Source organism: Monodon monoceros, unplaced genomic scaffold (genome assembly GCF_005190385.1).
Source record: "Monodon monoceros isolate NGI ecotype Baffin Bay Population unplaced genomic scaffold, NGI_Narwhal_1 Super_Scaffold_10, whole genome shotgun sequence".
NCBI classification, from domain to species: domain Eukaryota; kingdom Metazoa; phylum Chordata; class Mammalia; order Artiodactyla; family Monodontidae; genus Monodon; species Monodon monoceros.
Window position 1 is genome coordinate 3,734,123 of NW_021703766.1, and position 16,994 is coordinate 3,751,116.

General features: G+C 57.7%; 1 protein-coding gene across 1 annotated transcript in view; it reads right to left on the minus strand.

Moving 5' to 3' along the window:
* GSE1 (Gse1 coiled-coil protein) overlaps nt 1-16,795 on the minus strand; it is a 412,450-nt gene extending 395,655 nt beyond the window's left edge. The window contains exon 1 of the mRNA XM_029211788.1: nt 14,658-16,795. Coding sequence (XP_029067621.1) covers nt 14,658-16,640 — 1,983 coding nt within the window. The 5' untranslated portion in view covers nt 16,641-16,795. The remainder of the gene's footprint in view (nt 1-14,657) is intronic.
* Between the last annotated feature and the right edge of the window lie 199 nt (nt 16,796-16,994).

The following is a 16,994-nucleotide window of genomic DNA, read 5'->3' on the forward strand; positions in this document are numbered from 1 at the left end:
TGGGATCTTAGTTCCCCAACCAAGGATCGAACCCATGCCCCCTGGGTTGGAAGGGCAGAGTCCCAACCACTAAACCACCAGGAAAGTCCCTGGAACAGGTTTTTTTTTTTGGCGGTACGCGGGCCTCTCACCGCTGTGGCCTCTCCCGTTGCGGAGCACAGGCTCCGGACGCGCAGGCTCAGCGGCCATGGCTCACGGGCCCAGCCGCTCCGCGGCGTGTGGGATCTTCCCGGACCGGGGCACAAACCCGCGTCCTCTGCATCGGCAGGCGGACTCTCAACCACTGCGCCACCAGGGAAGCCCCCTGGAACAGGTTTTTAAACGTGGATGAAACTCGTGTGTTTTGACTTGATGTCTCCTAGAAAGTTTACTTACTGTGATTTTTAAAGACATATACTTAATACCATCTTTATTGTTTTTTTCCCTATTTTCTCTGAGACTTGGATTTTGCCAACCATGGAGCTCTTGAGGAATGCCATTCCCACGGCTGGTAAGGAAATGCTGTGTACAATGCACAAAAGAAAAACCAACGGAGGGTCCAAGGATAAAAATGTCAATTTTAGCTATTTTTTCCATCTAGTTGGAGAGACAGGGCTTACACATATGAAGCAACCAGAAGACAACGTGAAACCGCACATAATAAAGTGATTAATTATTACCAACTGGGAAAAAGCTGCAGGTGGACAAGGGCCTAGGCCCTTGTGGGGAGCCGGGGGGGAGACTTCAGCTGGTAGGAGTTAACAAAGGAGGTTTCCAGGAGTGGGAAAATAGGCAGAAAAGTAGAAGAAAGAGCACGTGTCAAGATATGATGGTGGGAACAAGTCAGATGGTTTCAAGGAATATCGAGGAGTCAGCCCACGTGCACTGCGATATGACTGTGTGCAGATGGGTGCAGACGTTAACAGTGGCTCTTTACCTTTGGGGGTCACACACCCCTCTGAGAGCCTAATAAAAGACACTGATGTCCTATCCCCCGAAAACTGCGGATACACCCCAGATTTTGCATTGAGTTTTGAGGTTAAGAAATCTGTATGTAAGAAAGGGGACACAGTGTTGAGAACGATGGGTCTCTGTAACTCCCCTAACTCCTGACTCTAGCGTATCCCTCTTCCTCATGGCCTGAGCCAAAAGGTGCTCCCTCCTGGTTCATCTCATCTCACTCATGGGGTCCAGATCCCTGTGTTTTTGAGGTCTATGGGTCAGCTCTCGAGAATGATGAGGACCGCAGAGGAAACGAAATGACAAATAGCAAAAGTGATAAGAGCCTGGGCATATATCCAGACAAAACCATAATTTGAAAAGATACCTGCACCCCTATGTTCACAGCAGCAGTACTCACAGTAGCTAAGAGATGGAAACAACTTAGATGTCCATCAACACATGAATGGATACAGAAGACGTGGTACATAGATACAACGGAATACTACTCAGCCATAAAAAAGAACGAAATAATGCCATTTGCAGCAACGTGGATGCAACTAGAGCTTATCATACTAAGTGAGGTCAGTCAGAAAGAGAAAGACAAATACCATATGATATCACTTATATGCGGAATCTAAAATATGACACAAATGAACCTTTCTATGAAACAAAAACAGACTCACAGACATAGAGAACAGACTTGTGGTTGCCAGGGAAGGGGGGTGCGGTGGGGGAGGGACGGAGTGGGAGTTTGGGATGAGCAGATGCAAACTATTATATACAGGATGGATAAGCAACAAGGTTCTACTGTACAGCACAGGGAACCGTATTCAAAATCCTGTGATAAACCCCAATGGAAAAGAATACGAAAAAGAATATATGTATGTATAACTGAATCACTTTGCTGTAGAGCAGAAATGAACACAACACTGTAAATCAACTCTACTTCAACAAAATTTTTTAAAAATAATAATAAGAGCCAACCTTTATTGAGCATGTACTACGTACCAAGCCCTGTAACACACACACACTACAGTAATTCCCATATACAGATGAGAAAACAGGCCCACAGACCGACAAGCAGTCAGGTGGCACATACCTGCTGACTGCCACCAAATACCAACGTGGCTCTTGTCAGGGCCAGAGGTCACGTGAGGGTCAACCACCTGAATGCCCGCTTCATCTCTCCCATGTGCACTGGGAGCCCAGGGAGAGGACAAGGGCAGCTCAGATCCCAGGTGCCTCAGGCTACTTCCAGGTTTCCCATCCCCCTCTGAGTGGGGCCTCAGATTCCTCACACACCCCTCCTTCCTCTGCCCCCAGTAACCACAGCAAACATTTCTGGGGTCTTCACAGCTTGCCAGGCTCTCACTGGGGGCTTCAGCTGCCTCCCGTTCCCCTGAGGGAGGACATCAGATTGTCCCTGAGTATGGGCGAGAAGCCTGGGGCTCAGAGCCGTGAAGCAATGCGGAGGACCACGTGGGTGGCAGGGGTGGGTGGCGAGGTCTGACTCCAGAATACCCTTGGCCAAAGCACACCATCCGTCCGTGGAGAGCAGACCAGCATGGCCTCACCTGGAGCCATGGTTCCAGCCCCACTTTTGTATGGACGGCTGGGAGAGCAGCGTGACACTAAGCGGAGGAATGAGGGCTTCCTTCCAGGAAAAGTCTGGGAAGTGAGTTGGTGACGTCCTTGCGTATCTCTCCCCGGAGCAGAAAGGCTCCTGTGTTTGCAGGGTCCTGGCAGGGACCCTGAAACCTCCCTAGGACCTTGGTCTGGCCTGAAGCTGCCCCCAGGAAGGTGGTGGGGAAGAGGGGGGGCACTGGCAGCCCTGCTTCTACCTCTCCCACCAGCCAGGCCCCCCGAGCCATGTGGCTGCTAGTTTCTGCTGATGCCGTGTTCCGCCTGATTAAGGCCCCAGCGCCAATGCAGTCAGAATCACAAGGGAGCCCGGCACCAGGACACCACAGAGTCAGCCCGTCAGCTGCCCAGTGCCAGACCTGGAGGTGACAGAGGCAAGAGGCCTCTCAAGGCCGACTGCTCCCCCGTGGTGCCCAGTGCAGCTGTGTTGCTGTGTCAACCTCAACCGTGGCCCTATCCAGGCTCAGCGGGACCTCGCCCAGTCACTGCAAAGTCACCCCAAAGGGCCCAGCAGGAAAGACAGGTGCCAACTTCCCTCGTTCACCCACCAGATTCCTATCCACAGGGTCAGCGAGATGATGTCTTATAAGCATCTAACATGTGGCAGCTGCCACTGCTGTGTCCTCATCGCCATCATCGCCATCATCGCCGTCATCCCATCTCGCTGGTTTGAAGACCCACACTCTCTCTTTGACATTTTAAGCTCTCTGAAATCAGGATGAATCTTACAATGGGTGAAGTGTCGGTTTCATGAGCGGCATTTTTTCTTGCCTAGTGGCATATAAAACAATCATGTGTTTTACAGTGGACAGACCCCGTCTAGGATTAGATAAAGAACAGTATTCATACCCTACACCTGGCACAATCATGGTCCTTAACTCTGAGCGCAGCATCTAGGGCAGTGAAAACTCCGCTGAGTGAACCAACCCATCCCTTTGCTTATACTCCCTTATTTACAGCTTATGGCAAATATGTCCCCTCACTGTGTCAATTCTCCCCACAAACGTCTCCTAGGCAACACCCCTCCCAGGCCCCCTGCAGGTCCCAGAGTTTCCCAGCATGCCCCAGGGAGATGGAGGTGGCTCTCCTCCGGGACCCGGGAGCAGGGCTGGCTGGGATGACTTGGACCACTGGCAGGCAGCCTGCCTCCAGCAAGGAGCCCCGGAGGATCTCCAGGCGTGGGCCTGGCTGGGGTGAAGCCACCGGAAAGTGTGGATTTAGCACGAGCTCCAAAAGGCCCACACGGACCAGAGAAGCCAGCGAGGGGGGACATTTCTGTTGCCCCCCCCCCCCGGAGAAATTCTACACGTGAGTCCTAGGAAGCTCCACTCAACACGTTCAGAACAATCTCACCAAATGGGGTGGGGGGCCAGGAGCTGCAGAGCAGAGTTTGGCCAGAAATCTCCGGAGGATGTTCCAAGCATGCTCAGCTGAGCTCCGCAGGCTGTAGGCCAGATGCTCGGCTCTGGGGCTCCTGGGGGGTCCTCTGCTGAGGGTGGGCAGGGACACAGCTCTGGCCACCTGACAATCATGACATTAAAATGCACACACCCAGAAAGTACCAGGAAGGGGCTTCTTTCAGACCCTCTGCCCCAAAGCAGCCAGTGGGGTGGAGAAACCTTTTGAGCTGCACGGAGAGACATGAATCCCACCCCGGACACTAAGAGCTGTGTGACCTTAGGCAAATCACTTTCCCTCTCTGAACCTCAGAGGCCTTGATTTTCACATGGGGATGATTCCGATCAAATAGACTTCGAGACACAGACATTGCCAGAGATAGAAGGATACGTCTTTGTGACGACAGGGCCAACTCATCAGAAAGACGAAACGATCATAAACGTGCAGGAGCCTTGAAATTCACGAAGCAAAAGTTGACAAAATTCAAGACAGAAAAACACAATCCAAAATTGTAACAGATATGAACACCCCTCTCTCAGAGAATGTGATGGGGGGGGCTGTATAAGTGTGTCCGTGCAAGAGAGCACGCACCCGTGTGAGTGTGCGTGTGATTGCATGTGCAACGAGGGAGTGGGTGTCACAGTAAAGGCTTGTGAGCCTGGGTATGAGAGATGTGTCGGGGTGTCTGTGCATAAGTCGGCGGGGGAGGGGACATTGGGGAAAGGCGCCATCCTCTCATGCCCGCACAACTGGCCATCCCAGGGCCACCAGGGCCCCCTCCTCGGGACCCGCCCCGAAGCCAGCGCTCACCCCAGAGAAGGCCCGGTGCCTCCCCATCACGTGGTGAGTGACAGGTGAGTGAGGTCCGGGTTTCACCCGCTAACGAGAAGGACTCCAGCCACCCCACCCCACGGGACGGGGGCTCCAAAAACCGGTTTCCGCTTCCCCTACACAGTTTTGAAAAGCAAAGTTAAAAATGCTGTTTCCCAAGAGAAGGAGGGCGAGGGGCAAGAAAAGCAATCCTCCCCTTGGCGGGAGGGGCGGCTGGGTGACTCTGCAGCCAGGCCAGGGCTGCACGCAGGCCGGGGGCCAGGGCCACCCTTCTCTGGACCGGGATGTGCAGGTCCCCAAGGAGTCTTGGCTGCTGCACAGACAGGACAGAGGCCTTGTTTCCAGGACGGCACTGCCCCCACCCCCCGGGCCCCAGCAGGACGCAGGGGACGGCGCACAGTGAGGCTGCGTGACCTCCGCTTTCCCCGTGCTGGGGGCCCCGTGGCAGCCAAGGTGCTTGGTGCAGAGGGCCCTGCCTGGGGAGCCCCGCTCTGAACATTCCGGGCCTCCCTGTCCAATGGCCCCAGGGCATCGCACAATCACACAAAAGAAAGAACAGCATACAACTGAGCGAGACCCTCTGGAAGGGAAAGGGCAAGCGGAGAGATCCCGCCGTCGAAGGAGAGGTCCCGCCATCAAAGGAATCAGGATTAAAAGAGCTGGCGCCCAAGCCCATCGAAGCCCACCCTCTCGGGCCATCTGAGCCTCAAAGGCTGAATGGCTCCTCCAGGCCTCCCTTGTCTTGGACCGACGGTCGTGGACACCAGGACCTCTGATCCGCCCCCCGTCCCAGGGCTGCTGCATTTGGGAGTCTACAAAGCCCACGCCTGTCTCCCACCTGTCTCCATCCCTCCCCTGCGGCAGAACCCTCACAAGCCTCTTAATCCCGGTCTGTGAACCCCCGTCTGGAAGCCGGGCGAGGTTTACGGGTCTGGGAAGGCTTATAAAACAGCGCTGCAGTGCGCCGATGCTCGGACCCCTCCCCACGCCGGCCCCCTCGGGGAGCTGGTGCAGGAGTCCAAGGGCAGCCTCCTTGTGTGGCTACACCAGGGCGGGCCCCTGACAGCCCCACATCCTCTCCTCCCATGGGTGCCACTCAAGCCCGGGCAGGGGGAGAGGCCAAGGCCGGGCGTTAGACCACTGGCTCTCGCACATCCCAGCTCTGCCACGTAACCCAAAACTCTCAGGGTCGTGAGCCTTGGCCTCCTCATCGGAGATTTGAGACTGATGCCACCTTCCCACAGGACAGTTCACGCCACCCTCTGCGGCCAGAGGAGGGACGGGCAGTCTGGGGAAGAGGGTCATCTGCATCATAACCGCCACCATCTCCTCAGACCTCACTGTGTCTGCATCAGGACCAGGCGGGTGGACAGAACCTCAATCACCTTCCTTTTCACCGGCTCTGCCAACAATTGATACTAAAACGTGGGCAGGACAACGTGGTGGGCTCTGACCTTTGAGGGGTCTTCCTTGGACCCTGGACCGCTTGCTCTCCCCACTTCACTCTCACCTGCCAGGTAGAAACAGCTCTAAGAGGTGGTGCTCCTGGCCAGGGTCCCGGCATGCCTGCCTGGCTCCGCTGTACCAAATACCACCTGTGACTTTTGTGCCGTCCATTCAAGGCTGCTGGCACCTCCGGAAGGAAACCCAATCCAGCAATCAATTTCATACAGGGTTCCACGCCAAACAGGTCGGGCAGCAAGAGGCTGGGGCAGCCAGTGATGGGGCAGAGAACTTCAGAGCCGCTGGACTCACAGAGCCAAGCTAGGCCTTGACCCCAGGGGTCTTCTCTCTCCAGCCCGCAATCCCACTCCTGCCAAAAGGTGCAGAAAGGTGACAGCTGCGTAGGAGCCAAGGGGCTCAGCTACGAGTACACCATCTGCTCCCATTTTACAGAGGGGAAAACTGAGACCCAGACAGGTGGAGGGTCTTACCCAAGGCAACTGAGTGCTGGGGCCAGAATCTGGGTCCTCTGATTTCTGGGGGTGCAGCTACAGCAAGTCAAAATCCCCAAGAGCTCAATTCTTAATAAAGCTTCTCTTATCCCAGGGAGAAGACGACTAACTCCCAGCTGCAAACAAATCCAGTGACGGAGACCAGCCACAGAAGGTGCAACGGTGGCCAGTGAGTTGACGGAACACAGCTTCAAGGGGTCACAAATGTGACTTTTTCAAACCCAAGTCCTGGGCTTCCCTGGTTGAGAGTCCGCCTGCCGATGCAGGGGACGCGGGTTCGTGCCCCGGTCCGGGAGGATCCCACATGCCGCGGAGCGGCTGGGCCCGTGAGCCACAGCCGCTGGGCCTGCGCGTCCGGAGCCTGTGCTCCGCAACGGGAGAGGCCACGACAGTGAGAGGCCCGCGTACCACAAAAGAAAAAAAAACAAAAAAAAAACCCAAACCCAAGTCATATCATGTTATTTGCCTGCCTAAAACCCCCAGTGGGAAAGTGGAACTTAAAGGGTCAACATGGAATTACCAGATGATCCAGCAATTCCACTCCTGGGTATCTATCCAGGAGAAAACACAGATACACACAAAAACCTGTAAACATTCCCAGCAGCGTTATTCACAACAGCCAAAAGGTGGAAACAGCCCAAATGTCCATCCACTGATGGACGGATAAATAAAATGTGCTCTATCCATGCAGTGGAATGGTATTTAGCCATGAAAAGGGCTGAAGTACTGATTCACGCTACAACGTGGATGAACCTCGAAAACATAAATGACGGAAGTCAGACATAAAACACCACGTATTGGATGGTTCCATTCCTACGAAATGTAGAATAGGTACATCCATAGAGACAGGAGATTCATGGTTGCCAGGGGCTGGGGGAGGGGGGGTGACCACTGATGGGGAGGGGGTGATAGGAATGTTCTGGACTAGACAGTGGTGATGCGTGCTCAACCCTGTGAATACACTAAAAGCCACTGCACTGTACACTTTAATTCACACTGTAGGGTGCGAATTATACCTCAATTTAAAAACAGAACAAAAACAATGCCTTCTCAGGGTCAGCCCACAGTCCTGGCTCCCCAGTGAGGGCCCCCTGACTGGCCCCTGCCCGCCTCTGAGAGGAACCTCGCCTTGCCCTCAGGCACCCCGGCTTCCTCACTGTTCCTCAGGCCCCTGCCAGACCCCCCTCGCTGCTCAGGTGACAGCCCCCAACCCTCCCCTCTCCCCGCCACTCCGTCACCACCATCACAGCCCCTCCCACTGCACAGGCCTGGTTTGCTCACTGCTGGGTCCTGATGCCCAGATAGTGCCTGGGATACAGTAGGCGCTTAGTAAAGACAGACTGAACAAATGAGTAGAATCCTTTTGGTGACTGCCAAGCCACATCTTCAAGATAAAAGCCCCAAACTCCTGGGCTGTGCTTCCAAAATCTCTATCAGCAGTTCTCACCCCAACTCTGGAATCTTCCAGAAGCTTTAAAATACCAGTGCCACCAGGGCCACCCCTCACAGATTCTGCTTTAACAGGTTGGGGCAGTTGATTCAAATGTGCATCCAGGGATTCGAAGCACTACCAACCCTTCCCACCGCATCCCCTCCTCCCACTTCAAGAGGAACTCTTTAAGGTTCTCCAGCAAATCCCACTCCCCACATCCAGGCTTTTGCTCGTGCTCCTCTGCCAGGAGCACATGACCCCCTTGTGGACCTGGCTGATTCCTTTTCAGTCTTTGGGTCAGCTTAGGTGCCACCTCCTCCAGGAAGCCTTCCCTGAACATACCCGTTTTCCATCATCCTATGGGCTCCCGGAAGACCCCAGCACAGAACTCAACACAGTATACGATCACAGCCGGATCCCTACACCACCCCCCCTTCCCCCATCCACCCAAGGGCAGGTCCTGCCTGATTCCACATCACATCCTCAGAGCACCAAGTGCTCACAGAGCACCTGGTGCACTACAGGCATGCAAACGTTTGTTGAGCTAATGCGTAGAATGGGTACAAACGTTTCTCCAGGGCAGCCCCGGTCAAGGGCTGAGCTGGGCCAGGAGGCAGAACTACACCAGCATCCCTGGCACAGGACTGGCAGAATTTCTTTCAAAACTTATACATCTAACTACCTTGTATTACTGAAAGATCAAACCAGCAAAAGTGGCCTTATTAGGCTGTGGGCTTGTTGGTCCTCCTCGTATAAAGTTGCCTGAAAAATGATGATCCGCGAGGGTTTTGTGACCGTAATACTTTATCCTCCCCAGGACAGAACATCACGGTGTTCCGGGGCCCCGGCATCACATACCAACTTTAAAACCTAGACTCCATGAAACGGGGAGATACTGACCAAAGGGGCCAAATGTACATTATGGGCATGACAGCTCACGACCCTGTATCACATACTTGAAAGTTGATAAGAGAGTAGATCTTAAATGTTCTCACCACAAAAAAAGAAATGGCAACGTTGGGGCAGGGGGGATGGAGGTCATTTCGCAATAGACACATGTATCTAATAAACACTCTGCACACATCCTGCTGTATGTCATTTATATCTCAAAAAGCTGGGGAAATAACTGATAATAAATTGCTAGATATTTTCCCAGCAAGTCCACACACAGCCTCAGCATCCTTCTCAACACAGTACCACCAGTCAGATTTCACGTGTGGCAGGCAAACCGCCTGTGACCCCTGAGGACCACACCTTTCATTTGGACAGATGGGGAAATGAACAAAGGTCACATGGCCAGTAGAAGCTCCTTCCACAACTGCCCTGGTGAGGCTCCCTCTGGGGACGGCATGGCAAACAGAAGCTAAGGTCCTAAACGCTCTTGACAGAGGGCAGAAGCATCACCCCTCGCCACCGTCCCCGCCAGGATATGGACCTAGGACAGAAGATGGACCTGAATTCCAGACGTCCAGACGTGGCCTCTTCCTCAGCCGAAAGAACGTGCCAATGAGGCAAACCTGCCCAGAACCTTCAACCCCTCTGAAGAGTCACGGCAGAGTTAACCTCCCAAGGGTTGGACCCAGAGAGATCTAAGCAGAGAAGGAGCCAGAAGGCTCTGGGCGAATTCCCCTTCCCTGCTTCCAGGGAGGCTGAGTTTTGAAGACCTCTTGCCATCCCAGTTGTCTCTAATCACCTCCAGGGTTAAGACAAGGCGCATCTGGAAAGTTTACTCCGCTAGCAGATGGCTCCCAACCCGCCAAGAAAAGCAGAGACCTCCCCTCGGAGGAGGTGGTCAGAGCGTGGGGAAGGCCAAAGCCCAGTCACTTCCCGGCAGCTGCCAGGAAGAGGGTGCCAGTGTCAGCCCAGCCGGGCAGCCTCTCCTGGCACCTTCCGGAAGCTTCCCCTATTCTATCGCCTTGCCCAAGTGCCCCTGGATCCTGGATCCGAGGAGGAGGGGCTGGCAGGCCCTCCCTCAAGAGCAGGCAGCCGAGTGGGCGCAGAGAGCCGGGAACACGGGAAACAGATGTGCATGTGGCCCTGACAGACGAGTGATGACAGACCCTCTCTGCAGGCCTCAGATGTCAGCGCGGAGAAAAGAAAGGCGGCCCAGCGGCAACACCTGTTCCAGGCCGGGAGGCCAGGCTCGGGGGGCTGGGCGGGCAGCCCCCAGCGAGGGCCGGGGTGCGGTTAGGTAAACAGCTCCACGCTCCACTGCCCGGAACGCTCCCCGGACGGAGGGGAGAGTCAAGGGAGGCCCGGCGGCCAACTGGCTCGCGAGGGAAGCAGCTCGATCATGCGGCAAACCCATCCTTGACGGAGGGCCCGGCTGAAATCTGCACACCTGGGCAGTGCTGGGGGAAGCAAAAGACAAAGGGCGCCACTTCTCAGCAGGTGGAGAAACTGGGGGCGGGGCGGGGGGGGGGGGGGGGGGGGGGGGGGGCAGCAGGGCCGGCGGGGGGGGGGTTTCTCGGGGCCTCTGGCCCAGTCAAGCTGACTCCTGCCTCCCAGCTGCTCCTGCCGGCTGAAATGCGGGGTGGGCAAGCTCACGCAGGGGCTATCAGGACCACCCTCCCCCCACCCCCCACCCCAGGGCACTGCCACCTTTACAGCCGGAGCCTCCGAGGGGACAGAAAGTCAAGAGCACAGACTCCAAAGCCGGGCTCCTGGGTCCAATGTTGGCCTTGATGTCATGAGCTGAGTGACCTTGGGCAAACTCCTTGACCTCTCTGGAGTTGCTTTTTCCTCTATGACAGAGGGAGAGTGGCACCTCCCTAAATGGGGTTGTTGTGAGGACTTAGTAAATATGAGGACAGGTGAAGCCTGGCACAGCCTGGAACTCGGGAAGCATTCTGTATCTTCATCATTATTACGTCCCCAGATGCCATCTCTGAGCCTGGCCAGCCGTGCCTCCTAGCTCTGAAGGGAGGGACAACCTTTCCCCACCCCCAGCAAGAAAGTCGGGGGGCAGAGGCTGCGAGGCTGGAGCCTGTGGGTGCCAGGGAGAGATCCAGCCTGAGTTACAAGTACCTCGGGGAGAAGAAAGGAATGAATGGGACCCGTACCCCTGGTGCCCGCTAGCAGCTCTCACATCACAAACCTTGCAGAGGAACGAGCATCTCCACTTCTCAGGGGCAGCAACTGAGGCTCAGAGAGGGCAAGAGTCTTTCCCAAGGTCACACAGCCAGCTCCCAGTAGAATGAAGATTGAAGCCAGGTCTGTCTTAAGGCCAAGCCAGGGTCTTTCCATGGCTTCATAGAGCTTCCCGGTGCTGGGGCTCCTCCTCAGGGAAGCACCCCCAAAAAGGGTGGGTGGGCTACAGCCTCCACAGCCCACCCCTGACACAGCCCTACCCAAGCAGCCAGCTCAGAGATATGGTGGCTACAGAGCAGGGTGCTCTCCAGGGGGCCAGGAGTCCAGCTGGTGAGAAAAGCCACAATCTAAAGGGGGGACACCAGTGACAGACACCCTTCCTCACTTCCTTCTTTCACGTTTACTTTCTTAGCCGTTAAGATGATTCCCTCGTAAATGAACCCTTAACAGGAAGCAACTGAGGCATCATAGGAGGCGGTACAGACGAGGTTCTGGAACACACTGTCCCAGCTAAATGGCTCCCCACAGCCACCTTCCAATGTCCCTAGCCACTCCCCCCCAAATTCTCAAACCACGCACCGAACGGAGACACGGAACATGGACATGAGAACCAAGGACTCCGGAGCTGGCTTCGGGAAAGGAGCATGGGGGCCTCTGCACGTTCCTTGCTGGTGTCACCCGTGTCTTCACCCCTGACAGCCCTGCCAGGAGTCCCTTGGGTTGGTCTGCAGCTCCTGTGACCCTGCGCTCTCATCCCCAAGCCCACCCTGGCACCTGGCCTAGCTTCATCCTGCCCCGCTCACAGCTCTGCAGGAAGTATTCTTTCCAGGCTCTTCGTGCCCCTCCCCCTGACACCACCAGCGCCGCAGGGTCTGGAACAGTGCCTGGCTCAGAGTAGGCGCTCCATGAATATCTGTTGAATGAATGGGGGAGGGGGGAGAGGCTGTATTCCCGGCACTCTATTGACCATCAATCAGGCTCTCCTGGAGGCAAGAGTTGAGGTTTCTCTTTCCCTCTGTTTAAATGAGCCTGAGCCGTGCACTGCTGCCCCACCACCCAGAGGCCCAATGGCCTCACCAACCACCTGGGATGCTGCCATGGTCCGGCCCCGGGCGTAGCTCTTCCCAGCCCATTCCAAGGCTTCGTTCACTTTTTATTGCTACTGCGTATCTTCAACTCCAAACCCGACCTCCTTTTTTTGATTTCAAGGCCTCTAGTTCACTCCAACCTTATTTCCCTTCCTCCTGAATCCTCTCCCACCGACAAATCCCACCCATCTTCCAAGGTTCCACCTCTGCCAGGCGGTCCACGGCGGAGGGCTTTGGGGTTCAAGACCCACCTCAGCGACCTACTGGCTGTGTGATAGTCAACAAGGTCATCTGACTTCTCTGAGCCTCCATTTACTCATCTCTAAGATGGGAATAACAACGCCTCATAGGGACGCGGTAAGGAGCGAACGAAATAGGTTGCTCTAGAAACGGTACAGAAGTTAGCGTGACGTTCAGCGCCCCCAAACTCACGCTGACCCCCCCCGGGCGGACACCAGCTTGCGTTTTCGTCCACACCTGGCCACCCTCCACACCCCGCTTCACAGCTGGACTGGGAACTGCAGCTTCTCATTTCCTCACGTTCCTATCATTGAGGCCCCCAGTCGGCATCTCATCAACTCCCGATGAGTGAGCAAATCAACGTGGGAAAACAGCACAGTGTGGACGTTGTGCGGAAGACAATCTGAGAGGCCTCACGGGGAGTGCTTTGATGACCCCACGCCCACCACCGCCAAGCTGAAAATCTGTACCCACCCTGCAGAATCCACCTGCATCCTGGAACAATCTGTCCCAACACGTGGGGAGGACACAAGGGCGCCACTCTATGCCAAGCACCGGACTTGCCGGAAGCATTCAAAGGCCCCGATTCATTTAATTCTCATGATGGCCCCACGAGGCAGGTGATACTTATTTCCACTCCCCAGCTTAAAGAAGTGAACTCGGGGAGGATGAGACGCATCCTCCCTGGCGATCAGTTAACAAGAGAAAGGGCAGGATTGGAACCCGGCTCTGTGCTGCTCAGCCAGGCTCTTCTCCCAGGCCCGGCCCTTCAGGGAACCGTCGGTCAGATTCCCAGCAGCAGACACACGGGCTGCGCTGCCGCACACCTCGAACAAGAGGTTTAGCATCCACGGTGCGGGGGTGGCAGGCTTGTCCGTTTAAAACGAGAGGCTATCCAAAAACAGCTCTAAAGACAAAAGCCCCCAAACCAGACCAAAGCCCCCCAAAGACAGCACTAAGTCCAAAGGGGACGCTGACATCCAAAGAACGCTGGGCAGAGCGTGAAGGCGTCGGGGCCGGACATCTACTTTATAGACGCAACCACCGTGAGTGAACACGTAACCCAGGACCCCACACGTGTGCACACGCATGGATGCTTGGGAGGCAGGATCAGAAGCCTCTCAGGCAGACGCAACACCCACCCCTGGACGGGCGGAGACACCCTTCCCTGTTCACAGGTCCCTCCTCCAGCCCCACGCCAGCGGCTACTCCAGGTGTCTGATTAAGACAAGCCAGTGTCACCAGCTTTGGTGGAAACTAGGATTTCTGGCTCCGGTGGCCGTGATGGTGATGACAACTCACAGACGTCCGCTTCCCCAGACCCACCGGGGGCAGTTCCTGCTTCGGCCTTTGCAAAGCCAGATAGAAAATTAACTGCGCCCCGTCTGGCTCCTCCCGGGCAGGCAGCGTGAAGGCAGGCGCCTTATAAACAGGGCGCACGCCAGGCCTCCCACCCTCCGCCTGCACAGCTGACTTGCAGAAAAGAAAGACTCTCTTCCCACCGGGAGAAATGTCTGTTTGGGCCACTGTCCCCTGGGTCCCAACGCCCCATGTCTGGAAATCCATCTCCAGCTGCTATTAAGCAACCAGAGAGCCTCAAAGGAAAGGTGTGAACTTGGGTGGGAAATTCTGGAAAAGCTAAGCTGAGTGGGAACAAGAGGAGAGAGGAACTTCTGATGTGTTTAAACCGGGTAAGTACGGAGACCTCTCGGTGACCTGCATGGCTGGACTAATTACCAATGTTATCAGGCGGATGACAGACGTGCCCCGAACTTCCTCTGTTTGATAGATTCCGCTGCAAACACACTCAAGTTCAGGCCCATGCGTGCTGTTCCCAGCAGTGCCCTATTCTTCCACAGGACCACTCTCGGCCCCCAGCTCCCCCGACCTGCCACATGCCTCCAGGCCAACGCACCCACCAAGCACTAGCGGGGTGACCCCGGAGGGCACCTCCTGCTGGAACACACCACACAGAATCGGTGCAAACTCCTCCCTGGCAGAAGAGAAAACATCTCTTCCTTCCCTGCTGGGACTTCAGAGAATGACGTGAGAACTGCTTACCTTCCTCGCAGCTGCCACTGGGGAGCTCCAGCCCATGGGTCCCTGGCGGGTGAGCCCTTGGCCAGCACACACCAGGGTCCCGCACTCTGTGCAGGCGCCGATTATCAGCTGCCGGCCGTCGTCCACTAAGAGGCTGTGGCTCGCTCGCAGGGTATAGAGAAACAAGGGCAGCCGGGCTACCCGCACGGCCTTCAGCCCAAGACACCGCTTCTTCTCCTGCCGGCAGAAGAAGCACACGAACGTCTCCACTTGGTACTGCCGAGACCAGGGGCTGACAGCGTGCTGGGTGCCGCGGGCCTCGTGCTGCAGCCACTGGCCCAGCAGGTCGTGGTAGCAAAGCACGCAGGTGGCCACCAGGCCGGTGGAGTCGGCAGGCCTGGCGCGCGGGGCGGGCGGATAGACGGTGAGGAAGGGAAAGAAGGGCTCTTTCTCGCCCAAGCGGCTGGAAGGGTTCACGTTGAGCTGGAACTCCTTCCCAGGGCCCAGCTCAGCCCCGCAGATGTAGCAGATGGACGCCAGGCTGCCCTGGGCCGACGCGGGCGGCTCGGAGAGAGCAGGGTCTGAGGCCGAGAAAGCCTGGTGGTACCTGCCCAGGAAGCCCTGCACAGAGGTGATGAGCTCCTCGTTCTGGCACGCCCGGTACAGTGCCCAGACGTCCTCCAGGACGCTGAAGCACTTGGGGCAGCTGCGGACCTCACAGCGCTTGTTGGGGCCCTGGGCGTTGGGGGGGCAGGGCAGGAGGCTGAGGAAGGGGAAATGCATGGAGCCCCTGGTGTTGCCATTGAGCATCCTGGAGGCTACTGCCCGGGCATCCTGGGTACAGTCCTCCCCGCAGAGGTAGCACGCCTCTGGCAGGGCCCCGGCGGGTGGGCCCTCTTCCCTTGGGAGCCTCCTGCCCTTGGAGGCCATGCCGGGGGCGTGGCTGTTCAGGGGCACCACGTAGAGCCTCTGCAGGACGGGCACATCGGCCAGCTCGAAGCTCTGCCACTGCTGCATGAGGGACGAGAAGCAGCAGGGGCACACCAGGGTGCTGCCGCCCTCGCTGATGGGCTGTGCCCCCGGGGGTGGGCTGTGCAGCCACAGGAAGGGGAAGAAAGGGGCCTGGGCCAGCTTCTCCTGCTTCTGCACGTGGATCTGGTGCTGCGAGGCCGGGGACAGCGCCGACCCGCAGATGTAGCAGCAAAGGCCCTCTGGTGGTTCGGCCCGGCTCTCCAGGGGAGCTCGGGGCACGCGGCCGCTACCGTTTTCTGTGTCTCCGGGGCCACGGGGGCCTGAGGAAGGCTCTTCCTGGTGGCCCTCCTCCTCACTGGTGATGTTGACGTCACTGTCCTCAGACACGCAGCAGCCCCCGCGGGTCTCCCCCAGCGGCCTGCTCTCAGGAGTCTTGGCGGCCCTGCCGGAAGGGGCTCCTCTCATGCTCTCTGCAGGGGCCACCTGGACTGCAGGCCCTTGCCAAGGGTCCTGAATGCCCCTCAGGACGCTGGCCCGGGCCTCCGGGACCCAGTGCCTCCCATGGCCCTTCCGCCGGCGCCGGATGCCCGCCGTGGGCTCCCCGTCCACTCGGAGCTTCGAGGGGACCTCCTCCTTTTCCACGTCCCCCGGTGCGGTGGTCTGTGCGCCCTGTCCAGGAGAAGGGCCCGGCGCCAGCCTCCACTCCGGGCAGCGGCCCCCGCGAGGCCCGGGCCCCGGGGCAGCCCGAGCCGCCGGCGCCCCGTGCTGGTGGGGACTGGCGGCGTCGCGCGCGGCAGGGTCGGGCTCGGAGAGGGGGTCGGTGTCCGACAGCTCCGACAGCTCTGAGTCTCGAGGCTCCTCAGCGGCCGCGCGGGGCCCGGGGGCACCGCCGCTGCCACCGTCGTCGTCGTCTTCGTCGCCGGCCGCAGCGCCCAGCGCGTAGGCGACGTTCCACTCGCGGGGGGCCCCGGCACCCCCGCGGCGTCCGCCCGCACCCGCGTCGCACTGGTGGGGCCGCTTGAGCCAGTACATGCGCTTGTCCACGGGCGTGCGGGCGCGCTCGAAGGCGGCCCACTGCTCGCCCAGGAAGCATCGGCACACGGCGCACACCAGCACGCAGCCGTCGGCCGGGGACAGCTCGCGCGCGCCGGGCGCCGGCTCCTGCTGCTGCAGAAACGGGAAGAAGGGCTGCGCCGGGGCCCCCACGCCCGCCGCCGGCTGCTTCACCTGCAGCTTCAGCTCCTTGCCGCGCCCGATGCCGCCGCCGCAGATGAAGCAGGAGAGAGGCGCGCCGCCGCCGCCGCCGCCGCCGCCGCCGCCCGCCGCCCGCTCGCCCACCGCTGCCATGAGCCGCTGCTTGCGGGAGACCGGCGCCGGCCGCCCGCT